This window comes from Zootoca vivipara, chromosome 6 (genome assembly GCF_963506605.1).
Source record: "Zootoca vivipara chromosome 6, rZooViv1.1, whole genome shotgun sequence".
NCBI lineage: Eukaryota > Metazoa > Chordata > Lepidosauria > Squamata > Lacertidae > Zootoca > Zootoca vivipara.
Window position 1 is genome coordinate 38,032,232 of NC_083281.1, and position 27,056 is coordinate 38,059,287.

Here is a 27,056-nt window from a genome sequence, read left to right on the forward strand (position 1 = left end):
AAAAAAAAGCCAAATGGAGGCAGGAAGAGGAAAGTTTGGGCATTTAGGCCTCTGCTGTCAAGAGTGGTATATTAGTTACATCGTGGATGCCATCTTTATCGATGAATCGAGCATTGAATGAAGGCAAGTTCAGGATGAAGCGTTTCTGAAGCTGTGGGAAACAAGAGTCATGTTTACGTTAAATGTTTTTAGAAAGTCACCTGAATGTTTGCAAGAACTCTCAGCAGCCCGGCACTGTCTCATTTCCTCTGTGAGCAGCTGGCAATAACCAAGCACCCAACTACGAAATCCAAGAGGTTTGAGCAAAATGTTCCCTGTGAAAGTTTACCCCTATTCTCAGGGAGCTATCATCTATTGCGGGGAGAGGCAGAAGGCAGGCAGAGATCTACTGTTAGATCACCATGTGATTTGCAGTAGACTGCAAGGGTTTCTGACTTACAAGAGTTAAAGCATTAACAAGTAAATAAATAGAAATTTTATTACAACAAATTTGTATTTAGAGCCATTAACATTGGCTCCTGTCCCCATCTTCTCTCTTCTCCCTCAGCCACTCAGGCAAACAACAGGTATCAAAATTGTCCATTCCCAACCCTTACATGAATGTCACCCAAACGAATTTTATTTTGCTGGGGGAGGGGGAGGGAGGGATCCGTGACATTGTTCACCTTACACTAATCACTTATCTTCAGTGTTCCTCACCTGTAAAATATGGGTACTAGTTGCCTGCCTTTGTGCATCTTTTACATCAAGAGTTGCATGTTAGAATCAATGATCTATATAGTAACTCTAATGCAGATCTGTCGCCCCTGGAAGGTTGTTCAGAAGGAAATGTGGCCCTCAGGCTAATAAAAGTTTCCTTCCTCTAATGATGATACCATTAAATGTATGAATTGGACAAAGAGCTAACCCCCCCAAAAAAGGGGGGGCAGAAGGATGGGTTATCAATATTAATTGTGGAAGAACCAGAAATTTAAAATGTCAACAATTCTAAACTTTACTACCTAAACATGAAGTAAACTAAGATGGTTGGGGTGGGGAGAGCAAGGAATGCTTATTCTCCAGTAACCAATTTCACATCTGGCTGCTCTGTATTTATTTCCCCTTGTGGCAAGAATAATTTTTTTTTAGCGGGGGAGATGTAGCAGGAGAAGTAAGGGGGGAAATCACTGGCCAAACAAAGGCAACCAAACATTAGTCTCCTGGGCAAGGCAGGTCACTCACCTCCTCAAGACATTTCTTGAGAATCTCCAATGCTTCTTCACGGGTGATACCTGCGGGAGGAAAAGAGAGCACCACAGACAGCTTTAATTAGCCACCAAGACTCCTGGCCTCCTAAAAATCTCTCTGATGAAGTCCGAACAGCTTTTCAGTTGTGCACAAAGGAACGAAAGGCTCTTTCCCAGCTCTGAGAAAACTCGTTCCACATGTATGAAGGATCACCTGTGGCCCAGCTCCCTTGCCCAACGAGCCGTCAAAAATCAATTTGTTCCACCCTAACGGGAAGCCGGGCAGAATCCTGCCTCCCACGGCCAGGGGCTCAGGCGCTGGAAGAGCTGGGCCACCTCAGCCTTCTTGAGCTTATTACCACATTAAATCAGCTCCATCTGTCCACAGCCGGTTGCAAATCACTCAAAGGAGTGTGTGTGTATGTGTAAGGGGGGGGTGGTGGTCGGGAGGGCTGGGCTTTAAGTACTACGTTCCCTGTTGGGTACTGATTTTTAACAATGGAAATGGCGCGTGTGAGAAGTGCCCCAGCTCTACTCACACATTAGAAGAAAAGGTTTACCCATGCTTTTGGGTGGGGTGTGCAGGCAGCAAATTGTCAAAATATTAGGCTGGGGGACATAATTCTGCTGCCACCAATCATGGGGGGGTAAGTGGGAGGAGACCCGTTTAAAATGAAATTTTAAGGAAGCAGAGAATCAAAAGGCAGAATTTGCACACTACCTGCTTCTTCAAGGTTGGTCTCCAATCAACAAATATTATTTATTAAATTTGTATCCCACCCTTCTTCCCAAAGGAGCCCAAGGTGGCAAACATCAACATATTAAGCCAAGGCAATTTAAAATACAATAAAAAACATATTTAAAAATATATAAAATATAAAAATATTAGCAAACATTTTAAAAGTTTGTCAGAATTTCTATTTTGCCCTCTAAAGTTTGAAGACAAAGCTGCCTCTGCTGTCAGAGGAAGTAAGTAATTGTCAGTTGCTGGGAACTGCAGAGGGGAGAGTTGCTGCTGCAATCACATCCCGCTTGCAAACTTCCCATAAAGGCATCTGGCTGGCCGTTGTAAGGATCGGATGCTGGAGCAGATAGGCCTTTGGGCTTGATCCCGCAGGACTCTTCTTATCTTCAAACTATAGCATGAATGCAAAATTCTAACTCAAAACTTTGGAATTAAGAGTGCATTAAACTTGCTGCCTTTACAGGCATCAGCTATGTGTCAACTCTCACACACATTCCGCGCTACTGCAGGTAAACCACTAGTTAAATGGCCATTCTCTTTCCCATTTCAGATGTTGCAGAGATCAGTGACAATGATCTCCAGGGCAATCTGTTGGTCTTCAGCGCTGTGCAATTGGGTTTTTTTGTTCGTTTGAAATGAGAGCTTGATTTTGTTAGGTTGCCTTGAGCTTTTTGGGAGGAAAGGCTCAAGAGTACAAATGCTTTAAATGAAATAAATAAATAAATAAATAAAGTCAGATACTAAATACCACTGCATGTCAACAATCAAACACTATCAAATACTAAAAGCAAACATCTTAAGATATCAAGTGGAAATAACAAATATTCAACATCAAAAGTTGTAGTAAAGTGGTGTTAAATTGGGGGAGCAGATTATTATCAGAACTACTCAAATTCTATTAACTGCCAAGGAGGAGATACTGAAACCCTCATCAAAAGATTGTATGTGTTTGTGCATCTGCACACTCATCACAGAAGTACCTGATATCTGGATATTAGAAAATCTGAGCTTCTAGCCCTCATGCAGTTTGGAAATAAACACTGGTAGAGTCCGTAGAAGACTGAAAAGCCAGGGAGGGAGCTAGGAAAGGGTTTTGGCTGTTAGGAAGATCTGACCATTGCATCTCTTCCTGCCTCCTTATAAAGACTGATCCAAAGATTTTTGGTGTTCCAGGCAAATTCAAATTTTGCCACTACCTACCCAAACAAATCTCATTGCATGCCTGATAATCAAGAGTCAACAGAAGATTTGTAAAATTTCTGTACGTTGTTGCTGGGGTGATGCTGCAAAGGTGCCCTTGCAACACCAGTGCTGCCACAACTTACTGGGATGGCACTGGGGGGGTGGCAAAGTCAGGACTGTGTGGGCACACTGGCAGGAGCACTAGATTGGCTCCTCCAAAGCTCCAGCACTGGGCTGACCTTGCTACTGCCCTGCATCTTCACTGTTATTGGGAGCAATGCTGGTGCTAGGAGGACAGCTCTGCACTACCACTCTACTGCACCAGCTGTTCCTATCATATTGTGGCCATATTATTATTATTTTAATACTGTAAACTGCTCTGTGACACCCATATGAAGGGTAATATTTCAGCAACAGCAGCAGCAGCAGCAACAACAACAACACATCATTCCCCAGATTCTTGGACACCAGAAATCTGAACTTGGGTTACAATCTTCATTTGAGCTATGAGCTGAAAAAGCAAATAAATCTCTCTTTCCTCATGGTGCTTCCCTAGCTAAGGCAGGCTGCCTCATTTGCTTGTACCACCAAGGATGGCCACACTGCGAGTGATGAGGTTCCTATTACTGTATAGTGTTCGGGGGTTGTTCCTTACTCCCATTGGTATCTGAAGGGACTTAGGTTTGTCATAGCTAGTTTTTCATATTGACTGTATTGATTATAAAGGCATTGTCTACAATGGTATTTCATGATATGGTCAATCCGTGTTTGATTATATGGTACGTAACTTGCTGCATCTTATATTGGGTACACAGTTTTGTGAAAGCTACACCCTAAAAGGCAGCCTAGAAATACAACCATGGGTGGGTATACTACCAACCCCAATAATTTACGATTTTGATGTGCTTACCTGGTCTATAGTAGCGATCAAGAATGCTGAGTGTCAAGAAGGCCCCATAACCGTGGGCTGCAAAGGGAGCTTTAGCCAAAGAGGCAAGGTAATCCATGTAGTATAGGGCAGGCCCATCTTGCTCATCAAAGCCTGCCAGCAGGAGGTTGACATGATAAGGAGTCTGTAAAAGAAGCAAAAGAAGCTGTTAGAACACAGATCTGGTTATCATCTGAAGAAGTGTGCATGCACACAAAAGCTTATACCTATGACAAACTTAGTTGGTCTCTAAGATGCTACTGGAAGGATTTTATTCCCCCCCCCCCCCCGACTACGTCAGACCAACACAGCTACCTACCTGTAACTGGTTATCATAGAATGACTTCCCAATATACCCCATTTTTTCAAAGCATGAAAGAGAGTGCCACAAAGGGCTAACTATATTGTGACCAAACTGTGTTTATGATGTTATTCAACTCTCTGCAGTCATCAGACCAAACATTTATGAATGTGCACTAGTCATTGGTTTTAGTTTTTTAAAAACAACAAACAACGACAACAACAACAATGTATAAGGATGAATACATTAGCTAAGTAGGCTGTGTCAAGAGTAACATCACAGGCAAAAGAGCTGCAAACACCATAGCGTCTTATTCACTACCCCCCCCCCCGGAATGCAACCATAATATTTTCTGTTGTACGCGATTTAGAAACTAAGGCATTAAGTAATACAAAACTATTAAATCAAACATATAAAATCAAGGACAAGACCTTCACCGACAACCACAAACTGCTGTTGAGCTGTCACAGAGAAAGTTTGTGGGCCCCACCCACCACAAATTGTCCAAGTCAGTTCTTAAATACTGTCTTAAGACAAAGTTGGAACAGTAGACAGAGATATATAAAATAAAAGGGATCAATTTAATTGCTTTAGAATTCAGGAACAGAGCAGGCAAGTAATAATGATTCAGGCTTTTCCTATTGAAACTGTGTTTTTATTGTGTGTTCAACCTTGCGATATATATGAAAGCATGTTTTATAAATATTCAAATAAATAAATAAAGTTGAGGAAAAGAATGACTGGGATTCCCTTCCAAGATGGCAAATCACAGCTTTTGATTGTTCTGTTCTACTTCCCGTTCCCAGCCTGCACACTAGCAGATGGACACTTATAAAAGTATCAGGCAAGAAACCTCCAAATAAGCAAAGGAATTTTTTAAAAGAAGAATATGGAAGAATGTCAGAAGGGTTTCCGAGATTGCAAGTTGCTCCCCAGCTCCAGCAACATTGATTTAATTAGCCCATGTTAACACCCTTTATTTACGCCTAAGCATGTTGCACATGCAGAAGCTGGCAAATCAAAGCTACCTCATAATTGGAGAGTCGGGTTCCGGGCCACAAACGTGGCTTTTAAACACCGACTTCTACCAGAGTCTGTGTCAGATGTCAAAGCATACATACATAAATGATGTGCAAACTAATTAGACCCGGACAGCTGTGCAGCACTTTTCTGGGGAATGCTTTTTTGACACAGGCAACTGCAGAAGACATTTCAAGCCCCTTGCCTTAAAAAGTCATATTCTCTCTTCCCTTACTTTTGTTGGGGGGGGGGGAGAGCTGTGAGTGTATGCAGGGGAACTACACACTGCAAGGGAGAGATCAGTCACTGAATGTAGTGGCATCACACTCCAAATACAAGCTCAATTTACCCAAGGTCCTGCTATTATGCTGTCTGCCTTTCCACGCACCCACTGTTAAGGCACAAATGTGCGAGTCACTCCTGAATGATGTGCTGGGGCACACTAACAACACTTGCAAGGAAACGTAGCCTGCTGCTAGGTAAAGTTAGTTGCTATGGACACAAGAGCAGCCTTGATGGATGAGGCACATGGCCCATCTAGTCCAGCATCCGGTTCTCACAGGGGTTAACCGGATGCCTGTGGGAAGCCTGCAAGCATGACCTGAGCACAACATTGTCCCCCAGCAACTGGTGTTCAGAGGTAGACTGCCTCAAATAGTAGGTGGAGTACAATACACAGCAATTATGGCTACGGTAGCAGACACTGATAGCCTTATCCTCCATGAATTTGCCTCATCCTCTTTTAAAACCCAAAGGCTTTCAAAGAGCAAAATCAGCATGCTGTCTTTATAAAATGGGAAGGAAACACACCACTGCATTTACCCAGAAACAAAGTGCAGATAAATAGAAGCAGCTTCATCAAGGATCCAACAAGCACAAAGTACTGAGACATTGAGACAGGGCAACCTGCGACATCTCTGTATGATTTGACACCACAGCCAGGCCTCCCTTTCCTGGGTGTGGAGCAGGAACTGTGGTATGATCTTTGACTCATTTGGTACACACAATGGCCCTGTGAGATGGGCAAGACCACAGCTGTTTCAGCAAGTGTTGTGACAGAGCATGAATTTGAACATGGGCACCTCGCACAAAACATTCCAAGGCTCACGTGGATTTTAGATTCAAGGTAGTCAACCTGTTGTGGAGGACAACTCCCATCATCACATCAGCTACCCCCGTTGCAGACTCCCCCCTCCAATAAAACATTGCCTTTTTTTGCTTCTTTTCTTAAAAGTACACTTCAGAAACTTCAGCTTAAAGGAAGGCTGGTTAAGAGTCAAACAAGAGTGCAAAAAAAGCAACAACAATGCCAACTTGGAGGAGTGGGATTTTTGCCTCTCTACTGCTCGATTTAAAATAACTGCAGTGATTAGGAAGAGCGTGAAATCCTTCAGAATTTACAGCTGAAGGGAACAGTGGTGACAACCACACCAAAACACGCACGCACACACAACACAAAATCAGCAATGAGAGGTTGGGGCGGGAGTGGCGGTGTGACATCTGGCGGAAGCCAAAGTCACCGTGGAAGGGAGGGAGACGCAGTGGGCGCGAGGAAGGCATCCTACTAAGCGTGGACAACGAGAGAGGAACTGACAGCCTCTCTTTGGACCCAGGCCAGGCAGTGCCACCTATAATTAAATGTATCATCGTACGGAGCAGCACTTTAACGGGGAAGTGTATAAATGCCTGCCTGCGGGTGGAGGGAGAGAGGCTTTCATTCTGTGCACAAACATAGCAAGCAGTCTTTGCATTCCCAGAAGGTGAAGGGGAGGGGGGTGGCAAAGAAAGGATCAAGAAACCTTGTTCCGTTATCATGTAAAATGGCAGCATTATGTCCTAGAGCTCCCTTGGCCCTTGGAAGCACCCTTCTGGTTTGAGGCCAGACGCCCCGCAGCAGCCTGGTGCACAAAGCTGTGGCCTTTAGTTTCCCTATGCTCAAAGCGGGAACTGGACTCAGTTGAAGAACCCTGCATTTTGAGATGAGGTGAGGTGAAGTGTTCGCTTGGTGGTGGCCCACTGGTACATGCAAAAGCATCAAGTGACTGCACACGCTGAAGAAGGCAACAGTGTCCTGTGACCAACGGCAGCCAGCCAGGCACCTCCATGTTCTGGGAGCCTCTAGAGGCAAGAACCTTTCCCTTTGACCTGCCCTCCAGCCAACTGGCATTCGGAGCAACACAGCCTCCTATCTGGAGTTGCAGATAAGCTGTCATGGGACAAGCACAGGGTCAAATGCATCCCTCGGGATTCATGGAGTTGTATCTTATGCTAGCTTTACTCAGAGTAGACCTGATGAAGCTAATGGACATTACTAAGATAGGTCTGTTAATGTCAATGGGTTTCCTCTGCTGCGGGAGACTGATCAAATCCAGTAGAGATTAGTTTCTCTGTCTGGTTCTTGAGACCCTCTCAGGGTCACACCCCTCAACCATTCTGCTTTGCATCCTCCATTAGTCCCTGCTTGACAGGAAATGGGTCCTTGAAATTTTGAGGCCTCTTGCTTGCCTGGATGGAGTTTAGGGCGGACTGTGTGAGCTTGTATAGAAACTAGCCTACTGTATAAAATTTATGTTTGTTGCTCCACTCACTTTTGCCTCTGCCCCCCCCCCCGCCAATGGCAAGGTAAACAGCAGGCTGAAAACAGTTCCTTACCCCTGCCATAAACCATCACTTACTATGCCCAAGCGTATTGTGCACTTCACTCCTCTGAGCTCGTAGTGGGAAGAAACAACTGTGGTTTGTTTCACTACCAACAAACTGATTTGTAGCCAAGGCTTATTCTTGGCTTACTGATTATGGTTTGTCATGAGATGCTAGTTACAGTAGGGTAATGAAGTGTAACATGATGCACACTGCAGCAAAAGTTCCCAATTTCACATATATAAACACTGACAGGGTTTAAACTAGCAACTAATCTGAAAACTGATTTGGATAGCTCAACAGAAAATACGAAGTGTCAGTCCTTTAATTTGAATGTCACATTTTTCTTTGCTTATAAAAGAGAGCTACATTTCTTCACATCTCTCTCTCTCTTCCTCAGAAAGCTATTTGCCTTTACCTTGTCATGTCAAGTATAGAGTTTCATTCCTTGTCCCTGGAATTATTATTTTTTTGGGGGGGGGGCGGGCAGGGGGAGAGAATTTGGCATGCTAAACCTGTGGATTATGAAGCAAGCTACGTGCACAAATGTGAGCCTTCGTTTCACTTTGAGGGAAGCCATAATGTGGTGTAGATCAGCCTTCCCCAACCCAGCACCCTCCAGATGTTTAGACCGGCTGTATGGAATGAAGCAGTTGCCCAAAACATCCGGAGGGCACCAGGTTGGGGAAGGCTGATGTAGGTTTCATTCTCTTAATCTTTTGCACAACTTGTGAAAGAGACAACCCACTTGCTCTGACATTTCAGCTATAGAAATGCCTTGCTGGATGAGATCATAAAGAAATATCCCTGGAAGCTCGTAAGTCAAATCTTACATCATCTGTCCCAGCGACTGGTATAAGAAGATTTAGACCTCTTTGTTTCTCATCATTGACAGACCTACCCTCCACAAATTTGTTTAACTCCCTTTTAAATGTGCAATCACATCCTGTGGCAGTGAATTCTGGACTGTAAGGAAGAGCTGTGGAAAACTACCTCCTTTTGTCATGCCAGAACCTTTAAGCCCAGGGTATGGAGAACCTTTCACAGCCTGAGGTCACATTTCCTCCTGGGCAACCTCCTGAGGGCCACCCAGTGGTGGATGGGACCAGAGGCAAAAGTCAGCAGAGTAACAAGTGTAAATGCTATCTTTGTATAGTAGCCAACACACCCCTCTCTATCTTCCATTTAGACAAGCAACAGGTGTTATCAGGGTTCAAGGACACATTCCAGCTAGGCAAGAAGAAAGAAAGGGTGCAATGCAGGGCCTGGGACAGTTGCAGGCAGCAGGCAAAGAGGCCTAGAGGGCTGCATTTGGCCCCAAGGCCGGAAGTCCCATTCCCTTGCTGCATCTGACCAATGTCACTGGATGACCCAAAATTGTAGAATGAGAGAGGGTGAAACCATTCTCTGTCCATAGCACACATTGCCTGGTAAGCCTCTCTCATGCCCTTCCTTTTAATCATCTCTCTCTCTTTTTTTCAAGCTAAAAAAAAAAGCCACAAACACTTTGGATTTTCCTCGTTGGGAATGCGCTCCAATCTGCCGAACGTTCCCACTCCCTGGCATCAGCTCCAGATTGCTCTCTGTTCTTCTCATTAGAGCAGCAGTTGCCCGCTGTAATTAAAACCACTTCCAAATTTAATGACTTAAGCGGCAACATGACACAGATGCCTTATTATACCAGATAGTTAACACAGTATTCATTTTCCCAGCCAATTTCACTTGCTAATCTAAAACATTGCCACTACCTTATAATCAAGGTGCTGCAAGGGGGCACGCAGTGGTGCCGTCAGGGCAGGACTTTGGGACAGATGTCCAGCCCCCCCCCCTAGGTAGAATGAGCAGGAGGGTTCCCCAAATGCAGCAGGGCTGGCTTACCACATTTTGAAGTAATACACATTACGATCTAAAGAGGAGGCAATTAAGTCCAGGTTTAAGGGTACCTCAAACTTTTCCCTAATGGGTTATCACAAACACCTGTGTGCCCCCTTGCTTGCTGGTGGGCAGCCAATGTAATGTTCACAGTGCAGTAACACAGCCACAGGACCACAGGACCCAGCAGCACCGTGGGTTGTGTTATAATGGCAGGCTCATCGCAGTGCAGCCTTGGTCAGGTGGTGGTGGTTTTTTTAAATAGGCTCCTACTCCCAAAGCTTAATGTTCTATTCAACAGCTTCATATTATTCAGCAGCAGGAACATGGGAAGCTGCCACATACAGAGTCATATCATTAATCCTGGCTCAGTATTGTCTACACCCGTGGTTCTCAAAGGGTGTGGCACACTACAATGGTGTGGTAGGAGAGGATGGCAAGTGTGGCAGGAAGATTCAAGGACAGTCAAAGAAACATTAAAACATTTCAGTGTGGTAGAGTATAGTATCAATATATATATATATATATTATTTGCAGAATATGGATATTTTGGGAACAATTCATGTTTGCATGTAACTGCATTGCTTTATATTTTCTGGATGTCCGGTGAGCATATTATAAAGTATTTGAATTATATACCAGCCTTCATCACAAGATATCAGGGAAGTTCACAAGATAAAAATACAAGGTAAAAAGCACAAACGAATGGTTAAAACAGAAACAACAAAATAATAACCCCCCTCACAAACACATTTAAAAAGCCGTAGAATGTTAATCAGCCAAAGGTCTGGTTGAAGAGAAACGTTTTCACCTGGCCCCCAGAGATTTATATTGAAGGTACCAGACAAACCTCCTCACAGTAGTTGAGTTCTATGTTATAAATCAAGCACTGCTAGTTGTTGTTTGTTCCCAAGGTATTTCTTACCAATTTTAAAAAATGGTGTGGCACAAGCAAATTTTTATTCAGAGAAAAAGGTGTGAGAACCACTGGTCTACAATCAAGGGTGGGAAATCTGTGGTCCTCCAGACGTTGCTAGACTACAACTCCCATCATGCTCTCTGGGGCCAACAGGCATTGGAATCCAACATCTGGAGGGCTCCACGTTTCCCCACCCTTCTCCATCTACACTGAAAGGCAGCAGTTCTTCAGGGTTTCAGACAGGAGTCTTTCCAGTCGTACCTGATCCTGGGACGCCTGCCGGCAAAGCAGCTGTTTTACCACTGAGCTGCGGCCCCTCCCCATTTCCCAACCTCTGCGTGCAGCTTTGCTTCTTTGGCAAACTCAACCCTGCAGGGCCAAAATGGCTCCAGGTTTCACAGAACAAAAGCAGCTGTGTTCATATTTTAAAATATTAGTGCGTGTTTTTTAAAGGAGCGATCAACTGAGCCCAACTTAGGAGACAAATTCTAACCCAGCCCCCAAATTTGGCGATTTTATGCCTGCAGGAATTGAAGCGTAACATGTGCCTCCCCCTCCCCAAGAGGCAAACACTGCTAGGGTTTATGCAGCCCCATGTCATCAGAGACCCCATATCTTGTGGGGCCCATCTCTTTCGACTTGTGCACAAAGGAAGAAAATAGGACATTGCCCTTCTGACTGCTGAGCCCTGAGGGCAAACGTTTGTGAGCCCATTTTAAAATGTCTTCTGATTTGAATCACACGATTAGAGAGGGGTCTGATCAGCAGCAGGAAAAAGGGGGGAAGGGGAGAACAGGGTGTCATTGATCCATGGCAGCTAGCAGAGCCAGCAATGCCACTGGATGGGATAGGCCTGCCCACCCAGAACACTAGCCACTGCTCTTTCATCCTAGAGAGTCAGATGTGTGCAAACTCGGCGTGTGTGTGCACACTATAACAGCATTTATACAAACCTTTCCCAGGCACTGTTGTTTCAGAGAGCTTTTGGCACACATAGTCACTATATGATTATCTGGCTCAAGAATTGTTGAGATGGAAGGGACCCCGAGGGTCATCTAGCCCAATCCCCTGCAATGCAGGAATCACAACTAGATCATACATGACAGGTAGCCATCCAACCACTGCTTAAAACCTCCAAGGAAGGAGAGTCCACCACCTCTTGTGGGAGTTTGTTCTACTGTCGAACAGCTCTTACTTTTGGAATATTTAGTCGGAATATCCTTTCTTGCAGCAATTTTCTGCTTTGGGGGCCATATTTGTTTGATTAAAACTTTGTTTTATCCATTTGCAACTGGTGTATATTATTATTATTATTGTCAGAGGGTCGTCGTGGCTACTCTAGAGTAACTCCGCTTGAGTCCAGTTTGCCTTTAAAGACTTTTATTGTGCAAAGTATTTACAGTGCAGAGATAGCTTAAAATATGGCCTCTCAGTCCGAATCAGAATCCGGCAATGACGTACGTCTGTTCCTACGCCAGCAAAGTAGTCGGGGCACCCCAAAACACCTCCCCCTTGACCTGCGTCGCGGTGCTCTCCTTAACTCTTGCGCCGGAAGGAGCGATGCCCTCTCAGCCTCCTGCTGCTCAAGGCGGTGGAATGGCTCTCCAGCATCCTGGAGCTCTTGCCTACATCTCTCCACCTCTGAGCTTTCCCATCTTTCTGCATGCTGGTTTCTCTCTCCCTCCGAGTCTCCCCCCTCCCCCCTGGCTGCTTCAGACCCACTGCTGCTCCCTGCGCTTGGTGAGGTAGACGTTAGGATGATGGGGGCTGGCTCCCTGTAGGGAGTCACCCTTACATTTATTATTATTATTATTATTATTATTATTATTATTAATACCCCGCCCATCTGGCTGGGTTTCCCCAGCCACTCTGGGCGGCTCTCAACAGAATTAAAAACACAACAAACCACCAAACATTAAAAACTTCCCTAAACAGGGTTGCCTTCAGATGTCTTCTAAAAGTCAGATAGCTGTTTGTTTCCTTGACATCTGATGGGAGGGCGTTCCACTGGGCGGGCGCCACTACCAATGATAAGATGGAATGGTGGATGTACGTATTTTGAAGCACGCAAGCAAGCACTTCCTAAAGTACAAGAGGAAATGGCTAGAAAAACTGTTTGCCACCCCATACTGAAAGAGCAGAATAAGAAAAGCGGCCCAGAAATGAAAGCATGTTCCTCAAAGTGACCAGGAGTTCTCGCTCTGATGCCAAGAGCTGCAGAGTCCCATTGAAAGACTGCTTGCCTTTCATGCAAAAGAAGGGTAGGGAAATAATTCAGAAAGCAAGGAGTCACCCCCCCTTACCCCCCTGCCCGAAGTGGCACAACCGCGGTGTCAAAGTGCACTGTTTGCTGGAAGGCACTGCCATCTGCAAGAGCGCAACATTTCATCTCCGGTAAATAAACACATCTGCTTCTGCCAGTGTCCTCCCTGCTGTGTGGCCCATCTGGAGCAGGTAAGCTGGGAGGCAAGCGTGGGCACAGAGGGAGAGGAACAGGCAGGATCAGGCCTCAAGGGACCTGGCACGCAGAGGAAGGAGGCAGAGTCCCACCCTGTCGCATCCTGCTACCGCCTCTTCGCCAAGTGGCATGTTAAATTGCCCTCGTTAGTGAGGATGCTCCAAGCCAGTGTCACCTGGGCCATCTGTTCCAAAGGTCACATGACCTTGCAGAGCAATGCAATAAGGGAACACTCAGTAACCAGGACAGTTTGGGAAAGAAAATCCAGTAATTGCGGTGTATGTTTCTTTCTCTCAAGGAGTCCTCTACAGGCTGGTACGGGAAAGCTAGAAATCCATATACAGTGGTACCTCGGGTTACGAACTTAATTCGTTCTGGTGGTCCGTTCTTAACCTGAACCCGTTGTTAACCTGAGGCACGCTTTCGCTAATGGGGTCTCCCGCTGCCACCATGCGATTTCCGTTCTCATCCTGGGGCAAAGTTCTCAACCCGAGGTACTACTTCCGGGGTAGCGGAGTTTGTAACCCAAAAGATTTGTAACCCGAGGTATGTATATGTGATGTGTATATATTTATTTGTGTGTGTGTGTGTGTGTGTGTGTGTGTGTACACACACACACACACACACGGGAACTGGCCCACAAACATTCCCTATTTCACCCCCCTATACTCAATATCCAAATAATGCTATTATTTTGCAAACTGGTTTTCTACATGCTTGTGCAGACAATATCACTCCACATTAACCAGGGTTAACTGCTCATTCAAGAGCCAGGAGGTTGCCCAGGATGGTGGGGAAGGATGGGAGAAAGTCTAGTCAGCTGACCAGCCAAATACTGTCAAAATAAAGGTCATGCATTAATTCAAGTATTAACTCTGTAAAACTGTAACACAGACAGAAAGATCTACCTAGTAGTGTAACACAGGAAGATTTATACAATGGACAAAAATAGCGATGAAACAATGAAATAAAACACTATTATAAACCATCAATGCTATGTACATTTAAATACACATCAACAATATTCAAGAGACTGGGTGGCTTTGGGGGCTTTTATTAAGAACCCCCAAAACAACACATCTAATTGAAGGGAGACAGCAGTGAAAGTTGCACCCATCCCAAGGCCCAGTTCTGACATACTAGTGAAGCCATGGAATGGCAGTCACAAATGGTCTTTGCATTCACATGCTCCCTTCTCACCACATGCACTCCACCTCCCCAGGTTTGAGCGAGCTGTCTCAAAACCAGAAATGGAGTTCTAATCTGGATGGCCTAAACCTGAGAAAGTGCATGACCCTGACACAGTGCAGACAGCCAGACCATGGTTTCCCCAGGTGGTATGAGTCAGGTGATGGTTCAGGGCAGTGCCCAGGAGCCTGGAGTGCTGGGAAGCAAGAAGGCCCCACTGTTTCCTTTGTGAGTAGAGACACAAGAAAAGGCTGCCTCCCACCTAAGAATGTCATTCTTACCTTCCTAAAAATATCTCACCATAGTCACAATATTATACAACCAATTCACAAGGTGTCCCACCAGGGCCCTAAGAACCTAAGAAAAGCCTGCTGGATGATTTCAGTTGTCCATCTAGCCCTGTGTCCTGTTCTCATAATGGCCAACCAGATGCCCCTGTGAAGCCCATGAGCAGAACCTAAAATCAAGAACACCGCTCTCCTCCTGCCGTTTCCAGCAAATGGTATTTAGAGGTGTACAACGAGGAATAACATAGCCGTCAGGGCTAGTAGCTATTGATAGCCTTCTCCTCCATGAATTTTCTAGTCCTCCTTTAAAGCCATCCAAGTTGGTGGCCATCGTTACCTCTTGTGGAGTGAATTCCATAGCTTAACTATGAACCGTGTCTTCTGTCTTTCATGAACCTTTCAACGTTCAGCTTCATCGGGAGTCCATGAGTTCTGTTCTAGTGGTATGAAAAAATTCTCTGGCTACTTTCTCCATACCATGCCTAGTCTTTTCCATCATGTCCCCTCTTTGTAGCCTTTTATCTAAACTAAAAAGCCCCCAATGCTGCAACCTTTCCTCCATCCCAATCATCATTCTGGTTGTCCTTTTTCTGAACCCTTTCCAACTCTACAATATCATTTTTCAGGTCAGACCAGAATTGTACACAGTATTCCAATTGCAGCCGCACCATAGATTGGTATAATGGCATTAGGATAGCAACATGTTTTCTCTGATGGCCAGGAAACAGAAGAAGGAGATAACAAGCAGAAGCGATAGGAGGAGGGAACTGTGTTCATGTTCCTGTGCTGAAAACGACAGCTGAGGAAGGAGAACCTTCTTCAGTTTCTTGCAAAAGGACCATGAAAAGCTCAGTAATGGAATTAGAGGGAGAGAGAGAGAGAATGTGCACATGTGCACACACAGTTCAGCTTCATATGATATTTGCTAAAAGCTTCATGTTCAGTTTTGACAAACAGCACTTGTTTGGCTCAGCACATCAAACAGCTTTGCTCCATTAATCTTTCTCTCAAAACAATTTAAACAGAATCTGTGCATTTGCATGAGAAGTGAAGTCCTTATCAGTAGGTTGTTTAATTTTTAAAGGGCTTAATTCCTTTCTGCTGTCTGTGGCTGCTTGAGAGAAAAACAATTCTTCACTCTGGAAGCTGAAAAAGTTAACACCACGACCGTTGCAAAGAACTGCCTATCACAAGTCTGTCCAACTTGCAATTCTCAAAGCCAAATGCACTAAGTCTCCTGGAGTTTGCTTCTTAAGTAGGACTGGAGGATGGGAAGGCACTTGGCAGGAGACAATTCATAATTTATGCGTTTGTGTTACATTTGGCTCACTAGATTACAAATTGTGCAGACCTGGCCTATTAATCAGTATTTTGTTATAGTCTGTCAATCTCTTCAACTCAATCTGGGCCAAGCCTCTTGCTTGTCAGGATGGAAGGTGGAGCCTTGCATGGGGTGTTTGTACATGTAGAACAGGCATCCCCAAACTGCGGCCCTCCAGATGTTTCGGCCTACAACTCCCATGATCCCTAGCTAAAAGGACCAGTGGTCAGGGAAGATGGGAATTGTAGTCCAAAACATCTGGAGGGCCGAAGTTTGGGGATGCCTGATGTAGAAACTGATTTTGCCATGTCTGAACATCGCCTACTGAACGAACAAAGATAAAAGCAACATTTATTGCTCCACCCACTTTTGCTTCTGGCTCTGCCCACCACTGGTATGTGGCCCCCAGGTAAGCCTTATGGTATAATACTTAGTTTGATCCAGCATCTGAGTCCCAAGTTCTGAAAGGAAAGGTTCGTGCCATTCCATAGTTTACACTGAGAACACCCCAGCTAAACCAATAGCATCCGGGTGCTACAAACCCTCTAGTTGAGGAATGAAATCAAGGGATCTCAGGCACATTGGGCTGTATGTAGCCAATGTTAGTCCTACTTGGAGTAGATCCATTGAAATTAATGGACATGGGTAACTCAGGCCCATTAATTGAAATGGGTCTACTCTGAGTGGGAAATGCACAACCCACTAAAGCTACATGACTTCTAGTACAGTAAGCCAATTTTACTTCTGAAGATGTCTACTGCACTAAGTCACACATTTTCCCAAAAATTCAATGCAGGACGTCTCAACAACCTTCCTACTTATATCTTTTGTCACTAAAAGGCGCTCTCGCTCTCTCTCAACTCTGAGCTCAGACTTCCGTGAAAATGTACTTTCAGATTTGGTGCAATAACTGGAATAAGTGCAGGCAAAGGTGTCTGCCTCACTTGTGAGTATCCAGGTATCAAGTGGTATCTGGATGGTTGCAGTTAGAACAGGCATCCCCAAACTTCTGCCCTCCAGATATTTGGGACTACAATTCCCATATTCCCTGACCACTGGTCCTCTTAGCTAGGGATCATGGGAGTTGTAGGCCAAAACACCTGGAGGGCTGCAGTTTGGGGATGCCTGAGTTAGAACAAAATGCTAGAATAAACAGAGTACAGTCAGATCCAGCAACAGTGTTCCTACTTACTAGTTGATGTTCAAGGTGTTACAATTAATATATAAAGCCCTTAACAGCTTAGAACCAGTTTACTTGCAGATTGCCTTACCCCATTTGTGCCCACTAGACCGCTGTGATCTGTGGAACTGGCGCTGTTACAGTTCCAGAAAATACTCACACCGCAGTAAGAAATAAATCTTTTATCATGACAGCACCTACACTTTGGAACTCTCTGCCTTCGCTGCATTCTTTTTGGCACCTGTTTAAAAACATTTTTGTTTAGGCAAGTCTATACTGACAAGTTGTAGTACACCTACCTTATTTTTTAACAACAGCAACCATTTTATTTGTACCCCACCTATCTGACTGGGTTTTTAGCTACTGTTGATTCTAAAATTCTTTCAGATGTTTTAAAATACCTGTTTATAACTGTATTTTATGAAGAGTCTTAATATTTTATTTTATATATTTTAAAGTTTTCCCCCAAGTGATATATAATTTTTGTTGAATAAATAATGTTCGAGGTAGATGTAATTCTGTTATCTGCATTACTACGGTCACAGATATGGTTTCAGCTCTTGTAAGACACCTTTTTGTGAAATGCCTTTCCCCCTAGCAAAAAGATACCAAAGCCAGTTTGCAGAACACTCAGTTATTAACTGCTTGCTGCTACCCCAACAACCATGCTGAAAAAAGCAGCTGCCTGTTTCTAAAGAAGAGGCTGGTCACATGCAATCTCCATTTTTATGTGGTGCACATTCTGCCCTGCAGCACTCAGTCATGAGTAGGCACATGCCTGCAATTTTACTTTTTTTTTAAAGCAAAGAACAAATGTCATATTAGAAAGACCTGGAAAATAAATACTGCAATGATAAAGAGCTGCAACAGAAGAAAAAGGAAAAACAGAAATGATTTCTTTGCTTTTCTGAGGAGACCTGAGTAACCTTAATGCTCATTGGCTCACAGCAGGTGTAGAGTAGTAGCTACAAGTCAGGATATGCAGGTCTGAATCATGCCTCTGCTATCATCTCACTAGGCAGGCATAAGATAATCATCTGCATTATGAGTATACTACTGTCCTACCTTACAGGGCTGTTGTGAAAATGTACAAGGTGATGATGATGAATTTCATTTATGAATTGTGTCCTATACTATTACAACAGTGTAAGAAGGTTGCATATATAAACAGTTTTAAACACTGCATATATAAAACAGTTTGAAAGTACAGCAGCACACACGTAAAATCAATTCAAATGTAATATAGATACCAAGCAGATGTCACAACAAACTGAGCACAAGGGAAGGAAAGTACAAGTTTCTGTTCATAGTTAGGAACAAATCAAGTTTCCCTTGTTTGGAGCATGGCTTGTTGATACATTTGGATGTAGCTCACTGCATGTTAAGAGCTTTGAAAATTCAAAAGCATTGTATAAATACTAAGTATAATGCAGTTTCATGTGAGCTGTCTCTGGGGTACAGCCCTTCCTCTATTACCCTTGGCATAGGGTTTCAAATTTAGATAGGGGTCCAAACAGCCTCCCTTTGGGAAGCTTTCACATATGACACCAAATAAACATTTTGGCACTTGTGTTTGCAAATAGGTAGCACACTGGTCTTCAGCTGGCAGGCTGGCACCTACTAGTGGGTTGAGGCCTGATCCAAGGTGGGTCACAGCAGGACCACTACCACCATGCATATAAAAGGCAAAGGATTAAGATAGGGATCCTCAAATGCATACAGTATTTGGTTAACAAGTGGGTCATAGCACATAAATGAGGAGAAAGGCTATTTTCAATTAAAATATATCACTCAGTACTGTAACCATTTAAGAACAACTTGAAATTGCTCATGCTTTCCCATCCCTGTGAAGCAACACAGACTCAGCAATGCCTGCTATCCGTTCCCAACCGCCACCTTCACTAAAAGGTAAACGCGGCACTCAAAAGTTCCTCTTAGGAATTCCTATTAATAGTCATTACAAAAACATCAGTAGAAGTTAGTTGATTTTTTTTATTAAAAACAACAACAACATTCTAATATCCTGATTATATTCGCCTTATTCCCTGGTTCATTGCCTGTATGGCAGTGGCATGTTCAGGGCCGTGCTATTAGATTGGCTCCCAACTTTGCACCTGCTTTTCCCAGAGCAACTGTATGTACTATGTGCCATTGTCTGTAAGGGAAAGTCAAGATGCAAGCGTGGTCCCACGGCATAGCTGACAGGGTGGATTTGATTTAATCAAATCGATTTAAATCACTAGTCAGTAAGACTTTATTTAAATCATTTTTTACAGAAAGACTCATTCTTGCTGGTATCATCTTAATATTTACAACTAGATGAAGGTTTCATTTTTGGAATAATAAATTTTCAGAGTAGTTTTTACAGTTATATCAAAAATTACTGATTTGGTTATATTATTAGAAATACAATGACAGATAATTGTGAAATTGTTGTGAGGTTTAATAAGTTAACTGTTTATATTTGGAAAACTTTTCTGCTGTACTTTATTGGAAGGAGAAAAATTATCATTTCCTTAACAATAACAATAACATTATAGCGTATGTTTGTTAACTGATATGGTTAAACGATTAAAAACACACACACCTTAGACTGAGTTTTAGCTCACATGAAAAACTTTAAACAAATCATTATTACCTAATGAATAGCCTATATTGGACTATAATGTAACTTAAATAGAAAACTATGTTTAGAAATATTTTTCCTCCAAAAGCATTTTATTTTAAAAATCCGTTTTAAAAAAATCAATTTAAATAAAAAACTGATTTATTTTTTATTTATTTTAATCATTGACTTTTATCCACCCTGATAGCTGACATGTGACTGCCCTACAAGTAATACATGAGCAGCATTCAACAAAATCTGGCACCGCCAATAGAATTGAGGCAACTATGTTTGCTACTTTGTAATCATTATTTAATGAAATCAATGGACTAGACTAGAGCTTATGTCTGCAGAAGGAAAAACCCCAATCTCCTGCTCTCCCCTTCACCACTCTGAACATGGGGCAGGGGCTGCTGGTGGAGAGGAGTGCTACCCAACCTTGCCGTGGACAATTCTCCCCTATTCCATAAGCCCCCATGACCCCATCGCACACTGAAAGGTCAAGGGACCTCCTGAACAGAGAGATAGCACAACTTCTGAAAGCTGCCTTACTTACTCTACTCCGCAGATAGTCAGCCAGATTTCGGCGTGTGAAATTGGCAGCTGCAGTCGGAGACAATTCATACCCTGTTAAGAAAAGGAAATAATCATCTACTATATACAGTATTTGGGCAATTTGTTTGCTGTTCATTTGGACACCTCTTGAGATATCACAGAGGCTTTCAGCTGTTTGGATACAAGTGGAAGGCATTTTGAATCAAGATGGCAAACTGAACTTTTCAAAACTACACTGATTTTAACCACTGATTTCAAAGCTGCACTGATATTTTGATTTCTTGGAATTCCTGAGTGCCAGGTACAAGGCTGCTAGTAAACAGAAGGTGAGTGGAAATTCATTCTAGGAGAATACCTAACATTTGTGCAGCAACATCTTCAGCTGGTTTGCAAAGAAAAGAACAATATTTGTTTTTAAAAAATCATTGAACAAGTATTAAAGTGGAGCAATGATGCTCCAACCTCTTTTAAGTCAGGCCAGAAGCCTTTCTCAACAGATGAGTTGGGGCGGAGAATGTCATCAGCCTTGTCACTTGGGCATCTCATGTTACTTCCTTTCCAGGTCTATGGAGGGAGAGAACAGCTAGAATTGTAGATAGAAGGGACCCAAAGGGTCATCGAGTCCAACCCCCTGCAATGCAGGAATCACAGCTTGCATGCAGCAACTTATAGACAGTTGCTGGTTTCAGGTGAAATTCAATTATATAACAGCAAATTCCACTTTTGTGCAATTGTAGTTGATTAGGAGGTCTGTGATCACAGATAGAAGTGAGGGAGCATGGGAACCAAGGGTATATGAAAGACTTATGAGTTAATCCAAGGATTCAGAATTATCTAGTACCACTCTGTTAGGACAATCCCACCCCAAACTGTGGGTGGGTGGATAGGAAATGAATATTTTGAATGAATCTTCAAGCAAAAAAACTCCCTCCCCTTAGAAAATGTGTGTATTCATCCTACTCTTTTCTATTCTTGAAGTACTAGTCTCCTAAGGACAGAGAGTTTGCTTGCCCTTTGAATACAGATGGAGGAAATTAACTATGGGATCCCACCCCAACCCTTGACCTTGAAGTAATACACCCCAGTTATGCTGTTGTTCCGGATGTGCAGACTGACTCTTAAGAGTCCAAAAGAACTGCAAGCATGTAAATTTTCCCCAAAGCTGGCAGAAATGCTGTGTACTCTCAGCAGTGTCATTCATGAGAAGTGGGGAAAGAAGACTGCTAGAGTTACAGATTTAAGACATGGAGGGGAGGGGGGCACAGATCCATTCTCTGCAACTGAGCCAAATCAAGGTGCATGCCAAATCTGGGGTGAGAGAATTATCAGCCTGGATCTAACATAATCATATGCCTTGTGGTTTTGTCTGCAGTGTTTAGAAAGCATACAGCTTACCAGTGCAGATCCTAGACTTCTTTATTCTACTCTATACATGCAGTGGCACAGCACCACACAGTACTCACCATTCCTCATCTTGTAGAGCTGAACATTTTTCTGGATATACTCTGCAAACTGGACAGTGTCCCCAGCCTCCCCAACACATAGAAGCAAGATTTTCTCACTCATCTTGAACATCTTGTCATGATCTAAATCAAGAGGATGGAGGAAAAACACACCAGTCAGAAATAAGGGCAAGCTACAGTGAAGTGTTTCATTTTGAGAGACAGAGTGAGAGAAAAATGAGCAGAGTCTTCTGATTAATAAAAGGGCTATTTTCCCCTTCGTGGGCAAAGTTAAAACATTAGTAACTTATTGAATAAACAAGACTTGCACACTTGTGGATCATAATATAAATGTTTACAATTACTAGATCAATCAGTGACAGACAGATGATTTATTTGTTGGCAGCAGTAAAAAACAATAAGGAAAAGAAGTCTGAAAGCACTAGGTAGAGTTTAGGAGAGGGGTAGAAAGTCATGAAAATCATTGAGATGCGTTTTCCTCTGGAAATAAAATTTTGAAAAAATAAGTGGTTTTTTTTAAAAAAAAGAAAGAAAAAGACTTAACTACAACCAATCAGAGGAAGAATGCTTTCATATGCCACTAATGGTTCTGCAATCTCATCTTACCCTCAGCCTGCATTAACTAGATGATAGATAAATGTATTAAACTCATTTCCCCAGAAGCCCCTTGTGTTGTTGGGAAAAGCAACATTCTATGTACAGTATTTAGGATCCCCTCCACAGAACAGTCTAAATCTCCGTATCAGAACCTCTCCATCATTTGCTGTTTACTGCTGAATAATCTTCCCTGGAGGACATGTTTAAGAGTTTCTGATATGTTCCATCCTTTAACAGGATTAGCAGAGTATTTTGCAGTTGTTAAAATAGGTAGTTTATACAGAGAGAGAGAGAGAGAGAGAGAGAGAGAGAGAGAGAGAGAGAGAGAGGGAGAGAGACTGACTTCTGCACATGGGAGTTTAGGAACACTAACTGCAGAATTTCCCCTGGGATCTGAATGGGATGGGAAGGAAAGCTAACAAAATGCCAAGAGAGTCTTTGTCACCAGTTCTCAAAAGTGAAAGGTGGCAAAGGCTCAATGTGTGGTGCCCTCCTGATGTGTTGGGCTATGAGCCCCATCATCCTCAGCCAGTACAGCTGGCCTGATAGGAGTTGTGGTTCAACACATCTGAAGAGTGCCAGGTTGGCGAAGGCTGCTCTGCATAATGCTAACAAAGAAAGTTGCCCATCGGGCTACTGAGGTACAAACAAATCACTCCAGCATTCGAAATTCACTGGGTCCAAGGAGGGTGGACCTCCTGGAAAAACCTTTGACTTCTGAGCATGCTCAGTGGCCATTGAATGCTGGCTGACAGGGTTTTGTTTTTTTAAGGATGGGGTATAATTGAAAAGGAATGTAGTACTGTATATGGGAAGCTGAAATCTTGAACAGAAGCACTACACAATGCAACATTTGGTGGCAGATTCCACCTGCAACAATAAACGTAATCTATAGAAGAGTGCGAAAGTGCAAAACTCCAGATGTTGCTGGACTTATCATCTCTAACCATTGGCCATGCTGGCTGGGGTGGTTGGGAGTTGACTAGAGCACTGGTATCCAACTTTTGGGTTGAGACTTTACTTGGAACAGCAACTCAATAGCACACACTTCCATAGAACCATAGAATTGTAGAGCTGGAAGGGACCCTGAGTTCCCTTCCAGTAAAGTCTTGAATTTGTTTTAATGCACCATTTTAAACCGTACTACGGTAAGTGCACTTTTTCATTTTTTCCACATTATTTCAGTACTTCCAGCTACATTTAGCTATTGGAAAAACTTTTTTGAGAGCTATATAGCATATAAAACTAATGTAACATGTTGTTGTTTAGTCATTTAGTCGTGTCCGACTCTTCGTCACCCCATGGACCATAGCACGCCAGGCACTCCTGTCTTCCACTGCCTCCCGCAGTTTGGTCAAACTCATGTTTGTAGCTTCGAGAACACTGTCCAACCATCTCATCCTCTGTCGTCCCCTTCTCCTAGTGCCTTCAATCTTTCCCAACATCAGGGTCTTTTCCAGGGAGTCTTCTCTTCTCATGGACTCTCATGTAACATACTACTTACAATCAGAGCACTATACCTTTATGGCAATTGGTGTTTTTTTTAATTTATTCTTTATTGGAAAACTCATCACTTGTAAGTCTCGACCCTAAAGTTGGATACCAGTGCTCTAGGTCAACTCCCAACCGTGCCAGCCAGCATGGCTAATGGTTAGAGATGATAAGTCCAGCAACATCCCTTACATTATTTAAACTTTGGGGTGAGGGAAATGAAAGTCCTACAAGCTATTAACATACCTATTTTACCACACTTGAATTGCTGCACGTACAAATACTTGTGCTTTGTAGCGATAGTCACTGGACAAAGTTAATTACAGCTTGGATTATACGTTAGTACTGTATTGTATTCATTCCTGTTGCTCAATTTAACTTGCATCACATTAATTACACTGCGGACGGACAGTGTCCCTCCGCCCAGCCTTCCTGGCCTCCACTCTGCTGCTCCGCTGAGAAGCACCACAGTGCACCTGTGAAGCAGCTGTAGTCAGTGGACAACCCCAAAGTGGCATGTTTTGGGGGCAGCATAGAAATAGCTGGATCCTGAGCTGCTGGGCCTCTTTGTTGCACCAGCCTTGGAGCTGGCACAGTAAAGAGGCATTTTTAATGCCCTCTCCCCTTTCAACATGAACACTAGGGCTGTGGATGTAGTAGTGGTGGTCATCCCACTCCATCAAGCCCTGCCACTGCAGGCCAGGCATTTGGACTGCCCTCTCATTTTATGAAACTATGCATTTCTAAATAAAATATACAGGAAAATAAGGCATTAGAATTTTTTCTACTCCACATAACTAGCTCTAATTGAAGGTGATATACAGCAATGTCATCACTTGTTTTCTATTTTATTCAGGGCTTGTTTATAGAAAGAGAATGACCAAATGCAAAGGAGGTCATGGCTCCCACGTCTTTTAATACGGTAGTTGTGAAGAAGGAATTCTGATAAATGCATGTTTGCTCATCCTCACCATTACAAACTGTTCCATCAACACTTCTATGCAACAGTTCAAGTTAACAGAGCCCACTTAACCCCACTTTGGACATGGACAGCCTATGGGCATTTAAATAAGAAATGGATCTCATGTTGTACCATACAGTTAAAGTTTGGCACAAGTGTCAGTGGATTTTTCTGTAGCAAGACAGCTCAACTCTGGTGCTCAACAAATATTATTCAACTCAAAATCCATTCATTTTAAGTGGAAATATAGGAAGCTGCCTTATGCAGAGTTTGACCATTGGGCCATCGGGCCCAGCACTGTCTACCAAGAACTCACCAGGATATGAGACAGAGCCTGCAAACGTCTACATGCAGAGCCCATACTCTGCCACTGAGCTAAAGGCCTTGCATGTGTTTTGCACAAGCTTATGGCTGGTGAATAAAAAAGCGGATCCTGGAAGTCCACCCCAATCTAACTGCTAGGAATATAGGAAGCAAGATCAGCCAAGTTGCCTTTCTAACCCAGTACTGTCTGACAGGAGGTCTCCAAGATAAAGGAACTTTCCCATCACTTGCTACATGGACCTTTTAACTGAATATTGAACCTCAGAACTTCTGCATGCAAAGCATGTGCTCTTCCACTGAGCTATACCCATTCCCATGAAATAATACAGGAAGAAAGGGAGCTGCTTTATACCTAGACCCACAAGCACAACTGTATGGCCAGTTGTGACTTTCCGGGATTTCCCAGACCCCTCCTGCATACCCATCTATATTCTACAGAGATGGTTTTGCATCATCTTTCTCCTTAAAGTGAAGATGACAAAACCCGAACCTGGTACTCCCTGCACAGAAAGCACATGCTCTGGTACTGAGCTGCCCTAAGTTGTGGAATCACCTTCACACCGAAGTGCGCCTGGGATCTTCATTACACATCTTTCGAGAAGCCGCACCTCTTCACCTTGGGGTGCCCACCGTATTATTGCAACTATCATCTGTTTCAAACTATTTGCAATGCTGTAACCCGCTTTGGGGCCTTATGGCGAAGGAAACCGAACGCGTGGTCCTGCGTGGAAAGTTAACTACAGTACTGTACTGCTAGGCCAAATCCCACCGATTCCACCAACGGGAACTCGAATGAGACTAACTTAGCCTGGATTCAGTTTCGTTTTCGAAGAAGCGGAGATGCCAGGGATAGATCTCATCAACACTACGCGTGCGACCGCTCTGACGGGCCCCTGCCCTCCCTTTTCTCCCACCCCACCGCCAGCCCCAGTCGCCCCCCACTACCTAGCCGAAGCCCAGGGACTGACCGCGCTTCATCTGGACGACGCTGGAGGCGGCGATGGTGTCAGCAGCCACCAGCACGAAGTCGGGCCCTTGAATGCCGATGAGGTACTCCATCGGGCCTGGCCGGCAGCGACTAAAGCAGGAGCGGGCAACTGAACTTAGGCTGCCGAAGGGAGAGAGCGCGGAACAGTGACACAGCGAGACGACGGGAAAAGAGCCGGCGCGCCGCGGCGCAGGGAAATGACGTCCACGGAGTGGTTTTTAAGCTTCTCGCGATAAACGGGTGCCTCTAGGCATTTAAGACTCTATGGTTCCTGCTCGCTCATCTTTCTCCCTCTCTCTGACGCGCGCAGACGGGCCCCGCCCACGGAGTCCCCTTCGAGCCCACGTGAGGTCTGCCGCGCTCCTTTCCCTTGATCCGCCTGTCCGCTTTAGCGTTCTAGTGGGCGGCGGCTCAGGGAACACCTGTCCTGCAAAGCGCTTTCAAAACGGTCCAGTTTATTAAAACGCGCTGGTTTTTGTAGATGTCGGAGAAAGCCACAAGGGAGGGAGATCACTTTATAAGCAGCTGTTTAGTAGTCTTAAGGGCCGAATAGAGCCTCCACTTGCAGGAACAGTATACCTGATACCGAGGACAAACCGGGTAGGTGGGTAAAGGGGCGTTACTTCGTTTCTGTGCTTTGTGGGCTTCCTAGAGGTATCTTGCTCTGTGGGAAACAGAGTCCCAGACTACTAGGTGCAAGTACTCAATTATTTTGTTACTAAAGGTAAAGGGACCCCTGACCATTAGGTCCAGTCGTGACCGACTCTGGGGTTGCGCACTCATCTCGCATTATTGGCCGAGGGAG

The 27,056-nt window shown here is 43.9% G+C and overlaps 1 protein-coding gene across 1 annotated transcript; it reads right to left on the bottom strand.

The window, feature by feature from the left end:
• PSMB2 (proteasome 20S subunit beta 2) lies at nucleotides 1-26,438 on the bottom strand. The gene is made up of 6 exons (XM_035120031.2): nucleotides 26,232-26,438; nucleotides 21,891-22,013; nucleotides 20,429-20,499; nucleotides 4,064-4,226; nucleotides 1,222-1,271; nucleotides 1-151 (listed from the first exon to the last, which is right to left on the bottom strand). Exons 1-6 carry the CDS (start codon nucleotides 26,320-26,322, stop codon nucleotides 44-46), a joined length of 606 nt encoding a protein of 201 aa, XP_034975922.1. The 5' UTR covers nucleotides 26,323-26,438; the 3' UTR covers nucleotides 1-43.
• Between the last annotated feature and the right edge of the window lie 618 nt (nucleotides 26,439-27,056).

Bases quoted from the DNA above. Each gene is read 5' to 3' on its own strand.
- PSMB2 (XM_035120031.2), bottom strand. From the start codon at position 26,322: ATGGAGTACCTCATCGGCATTCAAGGGCCCGACTTCGTGCTGGTGGCT. The intron at 20,500-21,890 runs GTGAGTACTGTG...TTTTCTTAACAG, and splicing joins GCTCTACAAGATGAGGAATG to GGTATGAATTGTCTCCGACT. The intron at 4,227-20,428 runs GTAAGTAAGGCA...CTTCTTTTACAG, and splicing joins CTGACTATCTGCGGAGTAGA to ACTCCTTATCATGTCAACCT.